General features: G+C 42.4%; 1 protein-coding gene across 10 annotated transcripts in view; it reads right to left on the bottom strand.

The window, feature by feature from the left end:
* Positions 1-17416, bottom strand: part of LOC115445806 (spectrin beta chain) — a 74181-nt gene that overhangs the window by 27793 nt on the left and 28972 nt on the right. For all 10 annotated transcript variants that reach the window (XM_037443314.1, XM_037443312.1, XM_037443306.1 and 7 more), the window contains 19 exons: positions 15847-16014; positions 9335-9451; positions 8493-8650; positions 8050-8165; positions 7528-7640; positions 7044-7231; positions 5437-5575; positions 4946-5032; positions 4658-4788; positions 4203-4425; positions 3470-3764; positions 3159-3312; positions 2912-3047; positions 2589-2801; positions 2029-2175; positions 1692-1862; positions 1214-1421; positions 824-996; positions 363-748 (listed from right to left, as the gene is read on the bottom strand). In XM_037443314.1, coding sequence (XP_037299211.1) covers positions 363-748; positions 824-996; positions 1214-1421; positions 1692-1862; positions 2029-2175; positions 2589-2801; positions 2912-3047; positions 3159-3312; positions 3470-3764; positions 4203-4425; positions 4658-4788; positions 4946-5032; positions 5437-5575; positions 7044-7231; positions 7528-7640; positions 8050-8165; positions 8493-8650; positions 9335-9451; positions 15847-16014 — 3323 coding nt within the window. The remainder of the gene's footprint in view (positions 1-362; positions 749-823; positions 997-1213; positions 1422-1691; positions 1863-2028; positions 2176-2588; positions 2802-2911; positions 3048-3158; positions 3313-3469; positions 3765-4202; positions 4426-4657; positions 4789-4945; positions 5033-5436; positions 5576-7043; positions 7232-7527; positions 7641-8049; positions 8166-8492; positions 8651-9334; positions 9452-15846; positions 16015-17416) is intronic.

The raw sequence follows: 17416 nt of genomic DNA, 5'->3' as shown, positions 1-17416 counted from the left end.
ATTTCTAATAGAACTATCACAGCTCCAAATATCTGATAATATCGAACTTCAGACCAGTGACTCATAGCGGCCGTACCTACCATACATGTAAGATACGAGTATATATGGATAGATATTCTTACGTGCTGCTAAATTCCTCATACCAATTTAGCAGGCTGTGTGAAACAAAATACAATTACTTCGCAAAAAAAACATATATTAATATCAATGATTGCATAAAAAAAAATTTGATGACAATGAAAAACAGCGAGTCACTAAGATGTTAGGCTAGATCAAATTCGGAATAAAACAGACAGACTTTAACGTGCAACAACCCGCTTCAACGAGTATGGTCTGTAGCGTCGGATGCTATCGGTACTCACGAGTCGGCGAGCAGGCTGACGGTGTTGACCTTCTCCCGCAGCGGCTCCAGCTCGCGCTCGAGCTGCGCGTGGCGGCGCTGCAGCGCGCGCACGGTGCGCAGGTCGGCGGCGGGGTCGCTGCCGCCCGCCAGCTGCTGCTCCTTCTCCGCCATCCAGTCCAGCGCCTCGTCGCACGTGCGCCCGAACAGCTCCACGCTCGACGCGCCCTCCAGGCTCTTCTCCTTCTGCTGCTTGAGGCGCAGCAGCTTGTCCCACTGCTGGCGCAGCTGCTGCCGACGCGCGGTCGCTTTCGCTGCTTCGCGGTGCTTGGCGGCTACTAGCTCTTCCGCGGCTGCGTCGATGTGTTCCAGACGCTTCGATGCCGCCGACAGATCCGTCACGAATTTCTAAACAAAATATTAAGTTAGAGTTCTACGCTTAGAGGAGAGGAGAGTGATGCAACAAAATCCTGTGATTCGTACCTCGTACTTCCTCTTGGCGGTGTCGACGCTGTCGTCGGTGTCGTCGGTGCGCAGCATCTTCTCCTTGTCCTTCATCCATTTGTCGAAGTCGTCACACTCCGCGAAGAAGCTGTACAGTTTGATGGCGTCCTCGAGTTGAGCACGGCGAGCCTCCGACAGCGTTAGCAGTTCGTCTGAGGGCAAAATTAAATATTGCATTCACATGATAGTGACTTACTATGCTACAAGATATGTCATTTGTAAAATATTATTTTGCCTCTTGCTAACTGATTTTTAATAGTTTTAAATGGGTAGATAGATATGTGAAATCAGAAATAGAAGGCGGAGTCTATAATGTACAGGGCGATAAGTAAGTATATAAAATAAAGTAGTGTGTTGTTGAGTGCTGACCGTAGTCGTTCTGTATCTCGGTGATCCGGGTGTCGACGCTGAGCGCGCGCGGCGCGGGGAGCGTGGCGCGGGAGGCGCGGCGCGCGGCGGCGGCGGCGGCGGCGCTGGCGGCGGGCTTGCTGCGCCGCACCGGCACCACCTGCTTCACCAGCACCGTCTTCTTCACGCGCTGCGTCGTGCGCACCTTCTCCGGACGACGCACTTGCACCTGCGGACACACGGACCGTCAGCTATATCATTCTGAATGCGGTCTTCGTACATATTAAGGTACGGATACCTCGAAACTGAGTTTAATAAAAAAAATATAGGTTTCACAATGTTTGATTCTAACTCTAAGATGATACTATATGCCATTTATTTGGTCCTTCGAACCATACTACATAACTTTTTTCAATAGCTTAATAAATGTCCAAGCTGAAATTGTTAATCTTATTAATGATCTGATAATATTATAAAACCTATATTGTTAACAACTCACAGGCACGATCCTGGGCTCTATCTCGCGCACGTAGTTGGCGGGCACGAAGCCGTCGGTGCGGTCGGCCTTGCGCACCGACCACCAGTCCGGGTTCGTCTTGTTGATCAGGAACATTACCTCGCCCTTCGCCATCGAGATGCCTTGACCAGTGAACGCGTATAGCGCTTTCACCTACAGAAAAAAATGATGTCGACTTTTGTAAATTAAAAATATTTAGTACAAGACTTCATAATTATAAAGCGACATTTGCCATGACAAAATAACTATTAAACACATAACAATTATTATGACCCATTAGTTTGATTGTATAGCAAATAGAGCTAGTGTCGTACTGTACCTGCGGCACTTGTCTCTCCTCGGTGACGGTCCTGTGCTCGAGTCTCTCGACGGGCTCCTCCTCCCACACCTCGGTGGGCACCAGCCGCGACTCGTTCACCCACTCCTCCTCCTCGATGGCGGGGGACGACTCCACCTCCGTTGGCAACTGGAATAGAGATGGCGGATTAGGTTTGTTACATCATGTGAATTATGAATATAAGAATATTTTTTGTATATAGGTGCAATTTTTTAATCCTCATTTCATTTTGGAGACAAGACAGAGCCTACAAATGTTGCAAAAATATAATTATGTCAGTAAATTTCTGTAAATAATTTTTGTGGAATTTGATGTTCGAAATGACGCGGGGAGAAAGAAAAATATAAAAAATCGTTACAACATTCGAAAACTAGTTCTATTTCGATGCCTAACATTCACGTAAATAGCATAGAATGATGTATTATATAAGTTTTAATGTGATGATATAGATCATATTTTGATCCACGAAGACGAGCCCCACTACTTCCCGTGAGCGCTTACAGAGCGCGTGAGCAGCATGAGATGCAGAGTAAAGCACGCACCTGCAGCGTGTGTATGCCGGCGGCGCGCAGGCGGTCGGCGGCGGCGGCGAGCGCGGCCAGCTCGGGGCGGTAGGCGCGCACCTGCTCGTGCAGCGCGCGGTGCCGCGCCAGCAGCGCGCCCGCGCCCGGCGCGTCGCGCCCGCAGTCCTCCGTCGCCACCAGCGCGCGCTTCTCCTTTATCCACGACTCCGACTCGTTCGCGTCGCCGTAGAACTGACCGCGGGACATTAGTTATTTGTTTACAGGATCATCAACGTCATATTAATTAGGCTAATTGTCATTACAAATTATACATGATCACAGCAAGTTACGAACACTCATACCTGGTGCGCCTCGGCGGCGTCGGCGAGTTGTTTCTCTCGCGCGGCGGCGAGCTCGCGCAGCACCTCCCACTGCTTGCTCAGCGACGTCAGGCGCCGCTCGATCTCGGCGCTCTTCGGATGCTTCGCGTCTATCAGGCTGCAACAATAAACATAACAATTAGCATCATCATGCCCGTAAAAAAATCCTATATTTTTCGTTTTTTTTTTTTGTAAAATATAACACATATGTGTGAGTATGAATGCTAACCTCTGCCCCTTGGCGCGGTGTCGCTGCGAGACGTGCTCACGCGCACGCAGCTCTGTGAGCAGCGCGGCGTGTTTCTGCCGCAGCGCCAGCACTCCGCGCAGATCCTTTGCCGCCACGTCCGCGCGGCAGATACGCTGCTTGTCCGTCACCCAGCCTGCAACACACGTGACATGTGAAAACCGAACACGTACATGCCCACAAAGAGATGAACACACAACCATATACTATTGACGTGCCTAGCGCAACCCCGTAGTAGGTCGAGAAATCCAATCCAAATTAGCATTGACCTTAGAAGAAATTCCATAGCCTACCTTCTTCCTCGTCATGATCTTCCAAGAACTGGAACAGGTTCCTGGCGTCCTCTAGGCGTGCCTTGCGGTCCTTGGCGGCGGCGAGCAGGCTGTCGTACGCGTCCTGCAGATGCGCGAGCTGCTGGGCGAGCTGCTTGACCGGCTGCGCGGGCCCGTCGGCGGCGGCACCGAGCCGCACGAGGCGACGGATGCTCTCGTCCAGGGCGCCGAGCTGCAGCTCCTGCAGCGCATGCGCCTGCAGCAGCCGCTCCACGTCCACCAGGTGACGACCCACCTCTTCCGATTGGAATTGTGCCTGCGAGTGTATGGGATATGAAGTACATTATTTACATTCATACAATACTATAGGTTAAATAAAACCATTGTACGGATAATATTGCGGTTATTTATATTAATTTTGTTCCGACGTTTTTAAGATTACAGATTTTATGGTTACGGTGCTGGTCGTCTGAAAAGTCAAAGTTTCAATATCTACATTTTACCTACAATTATACAATTCTATATTTTATAATATACTTATTTTATAAACTTAGAATGGAAGTAAAACAGTAACCATTGAACACACAAGGAAATATATATATTGTATTCCAATATTACTAATTGAGAACACAAATTTAATAATTTTCCGCCTGACGTTTACAATCACATGGGCTGTGCCTTTTATAATTAATTTGTTAAGTAAAAAGTGTTTTAACGACGACGCTACGACCACGGCCGGCCCGTCGCCGCGTACCTTCATGTCCCCGAGCGTGTGTCGCACGGCGTCGGCCTCGCGCAGCAGCGCCATGAGCTTGGCGAGGCGCGCCAGCGACGCGCGATGCCGCTCCAGCAGCTCCAGCAGCTCGCGCCAGCGCTGCAGCACCGCCTGCTCCGTGCGCGACACCGCCTCCGCGCCGTGGTACCCCTCGCGCACCAGCTCCGCCGCCATCGCCGACAGGTCCTCGAACCGCTCCGTCCTGAGGACGTGTCGCACGTCTAAATACTGAGGAAACTACATAACTCCTGAGTGGTATAAGGCTACTTTTTTTTCCGGGAAAATATATATTACGGTTTATTTTTTCACACGAGGGAAGTCGCGAACAAAATCTAATACGCAATAAAAATAACCAAGAGTAAAAATAGTCGTTAAAATACAAATTGTCCTCTACACTACAGCACGAGTTTCCACTGCGCCGCCTGCGCACTCACCTGGCGAGGATGTCCGCGGAGATGGCTTCGTGCTTCTTGACTGTGGCGTCCACCTGCGCCAGGTTGGAGCCGTAGCGCGGGTCCGACAGCACCTGGATCATCTCCTTCAGGTACCCCTTGCGGAGCACCGACTGTAATGGGAAAAATTCATTAGTGCCATCGTCACCTGGAGGTGAGTTACTCACAGGAACTATATACATAAATAAACATGATGTCAGCTAACTTAGATCCAACAAGAGGAATAATTAAAATTTTGAATATGAACTGAATTATGAAAAAAAATGTTACCTTGGTGTTGAACTTGTAGTTGAGTTGTTCGAGTCTCTGTTGTCGCAGGAGCTCGGTTCTGAGAGCTATCTCCCGCGCGTGTTCCGCCTACAACAAATATAAGCGTGAGTATACTTGAAATGGTAAAGGTAGAAGAAGTTCACTGGATGTATACCGAATTTAACAGGTTGTTCTGGAAATCTTAAAACGACGCCTACGTTCAACAGAGGACTTCCAATGATGATCATAACACACGTTATCAACGCAATACCAAGACCCTAGCGTAGTTAGTACTTGGCTAGTTGATGGCTCATCACTTTGGTCAATACGAATCTGTGGGCGGTTGTAAAGATTCATTAAAAAAGCTAACCTGTTGAGGGAATAGGAGGAAATTTGTTGGTGGCAGTATATGTTATTTAATATAACTAGCAGGGGATAATCAGGTAACTATCTCTCGTTAGTCGACACTACGGACCCGTCTCCGCGTGCGTATATAAAATAATGCTGGTGACCTGTTCGAGCTGTTGCCAGGCGCGCTCCAGGTCCTGCGGCAGCTGGCCCTCGAGCGGCGCCCACGGCTCGCCCACCAGACTCTTCTGCATCGTGTTGATGTCGAAGTACAGCGCCTCGATCTCGGAGCGCTCCTTGTATCTGAACACAGGGAAGGTAACTGTATAGATATACATCATCATCACTCATACTTATATTTGAAATGAAGTTTTAAAAAAATGACTTATAGCCGGGTATTTCAGTTACAATATATATTTATTAAACCAAAAGCTGGCACATTCGATATACATTGATACAATTTTAATTGGCAAATACAAGGGGTTTGTGCGCGAGTCGCGGTGGCGCGGGCTGGCAGGGCGTCGTAGGGGACGCGCTCGCGGGGCGCAGGGAAAATGATGCGCTCGCGATGTACCTCTTAGCGGGCGCGACTATGCGCGTGTACCTCGTTTTTCCTTTTTTTTAACATAACACTACGTTTGTTAAGCCTGAAATGGACCTGCTTTTACAAACACACCGGACTTTTGGACGAGCGCTTTAGACGCTCGCAACCCTTGAAAATTAAGCGACCATGCTGAGGGCGACTCACTAACGTGTTACGAACCTCGGTTAAGGACGGCCATTGGGAGAGGATAAGAGATCATCGATTATGGTTGCGCGTAGTCGTGGCGAACTAACAACCTACCTAATTCCGTATTTGTCGCCACGCGGGCCAGAACTATTGAAAGGATCGGGGGGACGGGGACGCGACGAGGACGGAACTGCGGTCTTGTGGAGTGTAAGAGCTTCAAGAACCCGTTTTTACGACGAATAGCCAGACTTATATCGTCCTCTGGATCTGTCAGAACTGAACGCGGCCGTCTACATTTGGCGCGCTCGATTGGAGGATAAATCAAATTTTGTCTAACCAACGTATTCGGCCGATTGACCGCCCGATCGAAACAGCATCCGCTAGCAATGTACATACAATGCCTGATGGTCGGCATATCGGTGTTCCACATGGAGATTGCTATTGCGAACGTACCACGCTGCACCGAGTACTTGTCTGAGAAATTTGTTTTGCAACACCTGCAGACGCTGAAGTCGAGCAGGCGGTATGTGCGCGAACGCAAGAGACACGTATGTCATAACCGGCCTAACACACGTGGTAAAGATCGGAATCTTCTTGCGTGTGGACGATTTACTGGTTTTATTTATTAGCCAATATAATTGTGCCATGAATGCGGCTCGCGCACGTCCCGCGTTTATGTGTGGGGCGAAGGTCTACCTCTGATCAAGGATCACCCCTAAATATTTAACCCTATTCCTCCAAGGAATGATTTGACCAGATAAACTAACTGATTAGTAAGGCGCTTAGGCTTTTCTTTTCTTAGTGAAAAGAATTGCCTGGCTATTAGAAAAATAACAGAATTTTGTAATTTGACTATAGAAATTGAACACTACAATTTGGGTAAGGCATTATTTTAACAAATTTATCAAAATTGGCGTAATAGGCTGAAATCACAAAGTTTTCAAGGTAGTTCTAATTATTTTATGTGCACAAAATATATTTTTAAAAATTATTGCGTCAACATTGGGACGGTGAAATAAATGAGGAGAGAGAGACACTGACTTGGGTGGTTTCTCGACGGTCCTGTACTGCTTGAAGGCGAGCAGCAGCCGCTGGATGCCGTCGAGCGAGTTGGGCAGGTCGCGGCCGTTGAGCTCCTCGATCTTCAGCCGGATCCACTCCAGCAGCGCCGTCACCAGCCGGCTGTACTCGCCCTTGCGCCCGTCGCAGTCCATCATTTGACCGATGATCTAAACCGTCACGTTAACAATAAGTACAAGAAAGTTTTGACGAAATAAAGGTAGAGATAAGATTCCATCGATACTCAGAGTATCGATGTTTAGGCGACAATACTCGATACCTAGTTCGAAAATATTGTGGATAAATTTAAACTGAAAACTGATTCCCCGCATTTGTAATAAGGCTTCGAGTTCTAACGTTAATTATAACGTGATTAAATATAAAATAAATTGAATACAATATAGAATGAATATCGATTATCAACTATCGATATTTGAATTATACATTAGAAGTGTAGTGTACTCACGTTGGCGATCCTGCGGCCGCTCTTCTGTTCGTTCTTCATGCGTGCGAAGGTGTGGTAGTAGCTCGCCACGTACGTCATCACCGACTTCTCGTCGGGGCGGCTCGTGTCCACGTCTGCGAACAGTATACGGTGATGAGTTCCTCTTTGAATATTAAGATTTACCTTCTCTATTGTCTACGTCAATACTCTAATGAGATTATATTGACTTTAAAAATGCTTAAAAAAATTATATTACACAAAAAATTATAGGTAATTCGCTGTTTAGATGAATTTGAGAGTTATAAACTCGGAGTAATCTTAAAATATCGATTCCGTGATGATTTCTTATGTTTAAACGACTGTTAGACATTTAAATAAAACTATTTTATAAATTTCGGTTTTCTCCCGATGTTTCAAGGGGGACTGGACTAGAATTATAATATAAAAATATCGATAAAATCCAAAAAATAAATCATATATCAATATCGATTCCGTAATACAGAATCGATATTTAAAGTGAAGTTAGTGTAACCTGGTACTTACCCTCAGCGTCGAGCAGGCGCGGGATGCCGAGGTGCTTGTGCGCCATGTCGAAGGCATGGTTGAGGGTCTCCACGTGGTCGGTGGCGGGCACCTCGTGCCAGCGGAACAGGTCCGGTCTGCAACACACGCACGTGTTAAAATCCAATCTATGACTATATGGAGAGTCTTAGAATTTGTAGGGAAGTTAGGCTTTAGACGAACCTTTCTGTTATCATAATATACACACTCACTAACCAAACAAAGTCAAAAACTTCAGTAAGTATTGAGCCTATATTTCCACTCCTACTACATTCTAAGCAAAACTAAATATTTGCTATAACATAAACATTCGCTACTCTAGAATTCATACAGTCTCTAATCGATCTAATCAATGATCATCTGCTGGCATGTGATCACCTCCCCGCTCCCTTGCCCCACAATGTAGTGAAGGTATGTCCCGTCACCTGTGCGCGTGTATGAGCGCGTTGAACCCGAGGCCGGAGCGCCACGAGTCGGTGAAGTTGTGTATGTGCACGCCGTGGTAGCCGCTCGTCTTGCGCTGGCACCACAGCAGCAGCGCGTCCTTCGCGGACTTCTTCTCCGACGACACGTTCTCTTCGTCCTGGGGGTTACATGTTCAGTTTGAGTATTCAGTGGTACGAGTACGACTACCGCGCTGTGGTCCTGGGTTCGAATCCAGGGTCGGGCCAAAGAAATTGTGACTGGGTTTTTACATCTTAAAATTACTGAATCGCAGCGCGGACTTAGGAAGTTGGCGGGTCTACGAGAGTGAAGGAACAGAGTGCTTGTGTATTGCGCACACAGTTGTGCACTATAATATCTCCTGCGTGGCTGATCTCCATTGAGATTGGCCGCCGTGGTCGAAATTAGGCTAAGAGGCATTCATAAATTCATGAACTGTATCAAATGATCACAGAACATTTACAGGCGTTCCATCAGACAAAATAAACAGTGTTACGTCGTTCAAAAATGTTTTATCAGCTGAACGTCTGCGCAGTATTGTTTATGCATCATTATGTGAATCTGACAAAATCTCGTTAATAATTTATTTGAACTTGTAAAATGTTATACATTATTTTGATTCCGTCAATATTAACTCTACCATCAATTCGGTAAACAGTTCTCACATCTCACCATAAAAGAACGGGCAAGAAACTCTGGCGTTGCTCTTTTCAATCAGTTTATGGTACAGAGAAAAAGACTGGTCTGGTGAATTGGTTAAAAATAATAATAAATTCGCTACAAAAAAGATGATTTTGTAAATAATGCAGCAGTAGACACTCACGACATCGATCTCGATCTCCTGGATCTGGAAGCGCAGGATGATGGTCCAGATGAGACCGAGGATGAGGCGCGGGTTGCCGTCCACGATGTCCTCGGCTCCTATAGACTCCAAGCGGACCTGCGCCAATACATACAATACTTAGTTTTCAGTTAATTGCAGTAGATAGTCAATGAGTATTTAAGGGACAATTTATTTAATGTTAGATAACACAAACTTAGGCATCACCGCGTTTGGCCTACTGTTTCTCTTATAGTACATTTCTCCGGACGATTTGTCGCTGTGTTGTAAAACTAGTGACCTAGACATAACAGCTATTTTTGAGCGGTCTCAATTTTGCCGGGCTGCTAGGTAACTGGTAACCCTTGCATATAACAAAATTGTGACAGGCCGATTTCTGTATATTATAGACATTTAAGAAAAACCAACATGGCGGTTTTGATTAGAGCAACAGTAGCCAAAATATTTTTTTTTCTGTCTAATGTTTTTGTTTGTACACGCATTACGTAAAAACTATTGCATGGAATTAAGTGCAGTTTTTTCCAATGCAGTTATTGCTAGAAGTCTATCTTAAATTGGAACGGAATTAAGTGACCAGGTGAGCCTGCTTGGTATGTTAAAAAATCCTAACTCCACGACCTCTAATAAACCAATAATCCACTTTCTTACCTCACCAAGGACACCGGCGGATAACCACACTGACGCATAAAGATAAGTGTGGTATATCCGTGAGTATGCATTACACACACACGCAGTAAATGTGCAACCAGATGTCGTAACAAATATGTTTGTAATACTCCGAGAACGAGGCGAGGTACGGATGGGATGGCCAGGCCAGAGATGGCGAACCTTTAATGGTTAACGTGCCAGTATTTATAAGAAAAATGGCCAGTAACGTGCCAGACAGGACCGGTTTATCTATCAAACTACCCCTTTTAGCGACATTTTTTATAATAATAATAATAATAATAATAATAAAACCTTTATTTGGCACAACAGTAAACGACAACATAATATTATTCACATGCTAAAATTGTTTGTGCTTACACAGAATTTTTAAACTTTAATTAACAGGGGGCCCCAAACTAGGCGATGCCTGTATCTTGGAGACCAGAACAGTTTTACATCTTAGTTTAGTCTTTATATTAGTTTCTATTACAGTAGTTTTTAATTATATTTATCAATATAAATAAATATATTATTAAGTTTAGTAACAAATCTATAACTTATATTCTAACTTATGTACTAAATAATATTATTATGTGCTCAACTTTGTATTGACAGTAATATATAATATAATTTTATATGTATGTTTATATAAATAAAAATACAACAAATATGTATATATATATTTATGAACATTATTTTAATACCTGTTTTATATATTAAATTTTAACAACGTTTTTAAAGATCTTAACTGGCATTAATTACTAGTATTTAATAATATATTTTCAGTGTCTATGTAATCTAAAGTTTGCAACCACTTTGACACCTTTGATTTGGTTTCTGGAACCGAGAGGCCTTTCAAGTCGCAGTGTTTTAGTACCGAGTTGTACGTGTGTGCTCTGAGGTATTCTCCAAATCTACGTCCAAAAACGGTTCTCGATCTCGGAAGTGGTAATCTGAATATTCTTTTTTTAAGTAGTGCATGGTAATCGTAATATAACGAAAGCCGTTTTTGGGTGTAAATACACATTCGCAGAATAAATAGTTGACGTACAGTTAGGACTTCAGCTTCCTGATATAGACTTCTTGTAGGGTATTTGTATGGTTTTCTTAACATGATTTTGAGTACAGATCTTTGGGCCCTTTCAGCGGTTATTAGAGTGGATTTTGGAACGCTACCCCATACAGAGATACAGTAAGTGATAATGGATTGACAAATGGCCATGTAAATAGTTTTTAATATATTGTAATTAGCGGAGTTATTAAGTTTTTTTAATATTGCTGATGTTTTCCTGATTCTTTTAGACATGTATTCGATGTGTTCTTTAAAATTTAAGTTTTGATCTATTATCAGCCCTAAGTATTTAATTGTATGTGTTTGTTGTATGGTGTCGCAATTACAGTTTTGGTATAGACTAAGTTCTTTACAGTTGTGAATTTGTAGTTTGGTTGGCATTGGTGGCTGAGAAGCAGCAGTTTTGTGAAAGCAGAGGTATTTTGTTTTTTGTTTGTTAAGAGTTAAAAGATTATATTGCATCCACTTGTTGATGGTTTCCATACCCCGTTCTGCAGCGATGAATGTGGAAGGCCAATCTTTATCAGTAAACAAAACAGCCGTATCGTCAGCATAGCAAATAATGTCAGCATTTGGTATTTTGATGCTGTGGATATCATTCATATAGATTATGAATAAGGTAGGACCCAGTGTACTACCTTGGGGGACGCCAAATTGTACTGGAAGTGTTTCACTATGGTGGGTTTCCACCCTTACCAGTTGTTTGCGGTTTGAAAGATAACTTCTAAACCATTCCAATGTTAAACCCCTTATCCCTAATTTCTCCAGTTTTTGAAGAAGTATTTTTGTGGAAATTGTGTCAAAGGCTTTTGCTAGGTCCACAAAAACGCCTAAACAGCAGTCACCCTTATCTAAGCTGGCACTGACAAGGTCCGTTAATAAAGTTACGGCATTTTCCGTTGATTTACCCCTGCGAAAACCAAACTGACGTGGAGATAAGAGGTTATTGGACTCTATGTATTGAATAAGACGCCTATTAACAATATTTTCAAGTATTTTAGATGGGATGCTCAAGAGGGATATTGGACGATAGTTATCGGGTATGTCTTTGGCACCGTTCTTGTGAATTGGAGTAACTGAGGCCACCTTCCATATGGCTGGAAACTTACCAGTGCTTATGCTTGTATTAAAGAGATGTACTAGAGGTTCGGAAATATGTTTAAGGCAAAGCTTTAAGAGGCGGGAGTCAATTCCATCTAAACCTGGGGCGCTATTCAATTTTAGATTATTAATAATGTCCCTTACCTCTTCATTATCGGTTGGCGAAAGAAAGAGACCCAACTATGTTGTTGTTTGGCATATTACTAACCCCACTTATTTTGTCACGTTCCATTGGTTCGCCAGCCCTGGTGTAGGCTGTTTCGTCGCGTGTGCTTTTTTTGATAAATATTCCTAATCATAATTAATTAGTGAATGTTGAGTATGCCTGTAAATGCCAATTGTTTACTTGCTTTTACTTTATAATATAGCATAAAATCACGCTTCTGTCCTTATGAGGTTAGGTAGAGGTGTAACTATCGCGTATCGAATATATATTCTAATTCCTGGCTAGGAAGACTTTTTTTATTAACAAATCTAGTGCTTGGATAATAACATCTTTCGGCTTCCGTAAAAGAGCTCGAAAATAGAAAGATATCGCTCACTCGGTTACTTGTTCGAATACATGAACGAAGTAACATTTCCAAAGTTTTATAACAATAAAATTTAGACATTATCGCATTCACGTTATAATCCAAATTGATTATTTTTCTTCAGTAATTTATTCAGTAGTCGGAAATATCTCGAAACATGAGCGTTTATACAAAATAATAAAGCAGATAACAGCAGGTAATGTAGTTGTGTATGAACTTCACTTTATCTAGTTTATGGTGAGTATTAACAAGCTATTTTAATCTTTTTTATCATCTGATTAATGTTATCTTTACATTGGGTCGATCGCGATGTGCGCGCGTAGTTTCGGGGCTATTTTATATTGGAATACATGGCATTATTAGACTGATGTCGTTGCTTCTGTCGAGAGTATAGACCATGGGATACTTTAACAAATCCCTGTATAATTCTCTTTGAAGGCCCCTGTGCGGAATTAAACCCGGTATCTTGTTTATGTACTCGTCACGTCATTAACACTCTATTTATTCAGGCTAGAATATTAATAAAATATATTCAATTATAAATAGTTTTTTTTAAACATATTTTTTGTGTATATAAATCCCTTATATTAATTTATTTTTATTCTTTTACTCTTTTTCATTAATGATAATTATTTTCGGCTTCGGCTAAACCTTCGTTCACCGCCGCCTACACACCAGTCGCCACTAGAGTGAGACCCGCGTCCGGTATGGAAGCCCCGCCGGTGCTCGTTTAACGCAGTGGAAAGGATTCACTGCGCGAAGCATGTCAACAGCTAACCGAATACCGAGCTTTCTTTATTTCCCTTTACATTCTAGAAAATTGTAAGGCGGGCTAACTGAGCGATTACTTTTATCATTTTTTTGTACGTGCACGGTAAATTGACCTCACTAGCACCTGATGGTAAGTGGAGTGGGGTCCAGTAGAATGTTGACAGATAGTGATATTGGGATTTTCTACTCGATATCAGCCTGGAGTCGGGAATTTGTGCCCGAAATGGCGATAGGCTCGCCACTGGTCACATTATGGGACGGAATACACATGGCGGAAAGTAGATGCACTGGTTACGCCTCTGCCTACCCCTACAGAGATAAAAGGCAGAGTATTTGTGCATTAGAATGAAAATTAAGAATCCCACGCAATTCTTCATAGTGATTTTCCCGTCACGTAAGCAAAATTTTAAGTTTCTATAAAAAAATATATCACACACTTCACTTAACAGGTAAGACTTGTAATTAACTTGGTTTAAAAATAAATTACATAAAATATCGATTAATTTTGGAACATAAATTTTTTGTTGATTGGACTGCTGATAAAATCATCAAATCATATCGTTTTACTTGTGTATCTATATTACTAGGATGAGCTGTAATACGCCAAAGGTTAAAAGATTTCATTCAAATCCGTTTAGCGTTTACTACTTTTACTTCTTATAAAAATCCAAGTATCAAAAAACGCACAAAATAGGATAGTAAGAGCCATGGAATGATGCAGCTGTGAACCGTTTATTCATTTATTTTTATTTTTATTACTAACATAGTTTTAAATATGCTTTACTAAAAATATGTGTCCTATGTTATTGGAATTAATAAATATTAATAATGATAATACCGATGAATCAATTTCATATTTGAGTAAAATATCAAGTAGACATTTATTCTATTGAACAATAACAGAGCTTAGGCTGTTATTTAAGAGAATGTTCTCATCTGACTCGGCGATGTTACATAAACAAAAGTCACAAGTCAAAACCTATCACATATTGTGACTCCCCAATGTCATTTTAGATGATACTAAAATTGATTTATAAATAACCGCTATCTTGAGATGCCGACCTTAATTTGAGAGTCTCATCTTGTTAGACGATTATTGTATACGCAATATATAAATAGAAAACGAGCACGTCACTAATGACGTTTTGACAAATAAACGTCACTAGCTTTTCCTCTCTCTCTCTCTCTCTGTCTGTGCCCATGGCTCTTGTAACATTACTGTAGAAATATATATCTCTGTTCATCCTGGAATCCTTCTTCGTTTTATTTATAAACCATCACATCTGATATCGCATTTGAGAGAGTTTTTATTAATACGATCCTAAGAAAATGTATCAGATTGAACAATGAACATACTCAATGCGATTAGTGTTTACTTGTACTACACATTACAGTGCAGGTGGCGAGTAAGGAGTGGAGTGCACACTCTGCTGTAATTATTGATACGCGTATCTTATCGAGCGTGCGCTGACGGACTCGCGGCGGCCATCACGTACGCACAGCGGACACTCGTCGTGTCAGCATTGCGGGATGACAACCCCAACGTGCTAAAAGGTTTGCATTGTTGTGTAATATATAAGAAGGTTCAGTTGATGACTTTAATCTAAATACTACAACATCTCCTTTTTTTAAAGTAAAATAAAGAATAACCCCCTTACTCATAAACGTTTTTTATCTAAGGACGGAGTAAAGCTGTGATAACAAGCCTGTTTCTCAGTGCCCAACGGCACTGAGAAATAGACATAGGGCCGTTGTGATTGGTTATTATTGTTGTATTTCAATATTAGCCAATCACAACGACCCTACGTCTACGCACTGCGAAGACTGCCATGCCATCAGCACTGAGAAACAGACTTGTTATCACAGCCTTACACGGTCGTTAGATAAAAAACGTCTATGAATAAGGGGGTAAATATTCCATATAATCTACAACAGTACAATAATATCACAAACTTCTTAAATACAACATATTTCCTCTCTTAATAAAAAAATATAATAATTAACCATTAAAAAGTACTTAAGAACCTATTATTTTTATTTGTTTTAAATTTGGCCTAACTGCTCTATTTTCGGTTAACAGAAGGAGAAGACGGCGGTGTTGTCGCGACGTTCTGCTCGCCCTATGGTGATATCTCTTAATCTATATGCCATATACCGCCACTGAGGTTGCAGGAGGACTTATAAATCTACTCCATCTAAATTTCATAATGATCACATTACATAAGGTGATGGTTGGGAACCCGGAAAGCAAATAATCCTCCATCATGCCTAGTGCATCTACTATGAGTTTTAGATGTGGTGGAAGTAACTGACCATCATATGATACTCTTACTCGTTGGCTAACCATCTGAAAGAGAGTGGCAGTAACGTACCTTGGTGTGCAGGAAGCTGAGACTCTTGTTAACGTTTTCGATCTTGTGCACGCGCATGCGCCCCGTGTTGGGGCGCGGCAGCCGCTCGCCGCTGATGATCTCGAGCAGCTTCAGCAGCCGCCGCCCGTCCGCCAGGTCCACGAACAGGTCCTCCACCTCCATGCGGGCCTGGGGGAAACAATCAATTGTTTACACTGATATTTCAATTTAAATCTACTAGGACGTTCCTGTGTTGCGCTGTAATACGAGATAGGAAGTTCGTTTATACAGTATAGACAAAAAAAGAAATAAATTTGCTTAAATATAGTGAGTTTTTAATGTTCTGTGTCAGCATCATCATCGGCCACATAAAGTCCACTGCTGAACTTAGGCCTCCCCTAAAGATTTCCAGACGAACCTGTCGAAAGCGGCCTACAACTCCAACATGTTCTGTATATGCCTAAATAATTCATTGTTCACATATTTTGTTGATTTTGATGATGCTTAATCACTCATCCCCGCCTTCCCTCTCCCTTTCATTCCGTTTTACGTAACTACATTATAAGCAACTGGTCCGCTCCCTTTCTCAAATTCCAGTAGTATTCCAGATTAAGTTCAATAATAAGCAGCTAAGTAGTCATCATGAAGTCAAGTTATACACTGATAATGCTAGATTCCGATATAATTGTTAATTTATGTCGCAATAAGTCGTAAAGGAAGTCCTGCGCTGAGCACTTCCTGCAGCAATTACCTGGCGGAGTGCGCCCACTGCGACCTCATCTAATGACATTATCGACGGCATGGAAAAAGCAGCTAGGCTTTTGTACAGAGAAATATTTAAAATTAGGCATCGACTCCAAAATATATTTAATGAATTGGAAAGAAAATTATATTGCTTGTGTGTTTTTAATAATTATTTCACGGTTTGCAATGGTTTCTAGGGTAGGTTTTTCTTTGGGTAAAAAGTTTTCATTTTTTGTTTTCTCGTTAGTTATTAGAAAATAATATTCTATTAATCCTTTCAATTCCTCGGACTAAGCTATGGTCGTTGTTTTTATACTTAAAATAACATTGAATTTAGGGTGTTGTTCACCTTAGCTGCCCTCGTCCGTATGTCATCACACCATCACGTTTCACTGAACTCGTGACTTTGAACCAACTAAAAATAAACAAGCATGTCGCTCGCCTGCTCTTACAGGCCACGACTGTAAACAATAACAACCACCCCGAACTTGAATTACAAAGCGCTGAACAGTTTAGTTGTCGTGGGGTATTTTCACGATTTGAAACTAGTAGTGGTAGCAGGAAACGAATTTCCACGATTTGAAACTAGTGGCGATAGAAGACGGATACAAACTGCTCTACACTAAGATGGCTGGCACTCACTTGAGCAGCAGTGGAGAGGGGATAGCGAACGAGGCAGTTGCCCATGACCCTGAACTTTTAAAGACCACAATAAAAAATTACATTTCTGCGGTAATAAGGTAAAAAGACCTTGCTGGGATCTACCGCCTTAACCTCGTGGTGGTTAAAGCCGCCAGTAGTGGACAACGGATGGCGAGAGGCTTATCGAGAGATATTAGTATAGTGT

This window comes from Manduca sexta, chromosome 26 (assembly GCF_014839805.1).
Source record: "Manduca sexta isolate Smith_Timp_Sample1 chromosome 26, JHU_Msex_v1.0, whole genome shotgun sequence".
Classification (NCBI taxonomy): Eukaryota; Metazoa; Arthropoda; class Insecta; order Lepidoptera; family Sphingidae; genus Manduca; species Manduca sexta.
The sequence above is the reverse complement of the archived record's forward strand: the minus strand, read 5'-3'. Positions and strand labels throughout refer to the sequence as shown.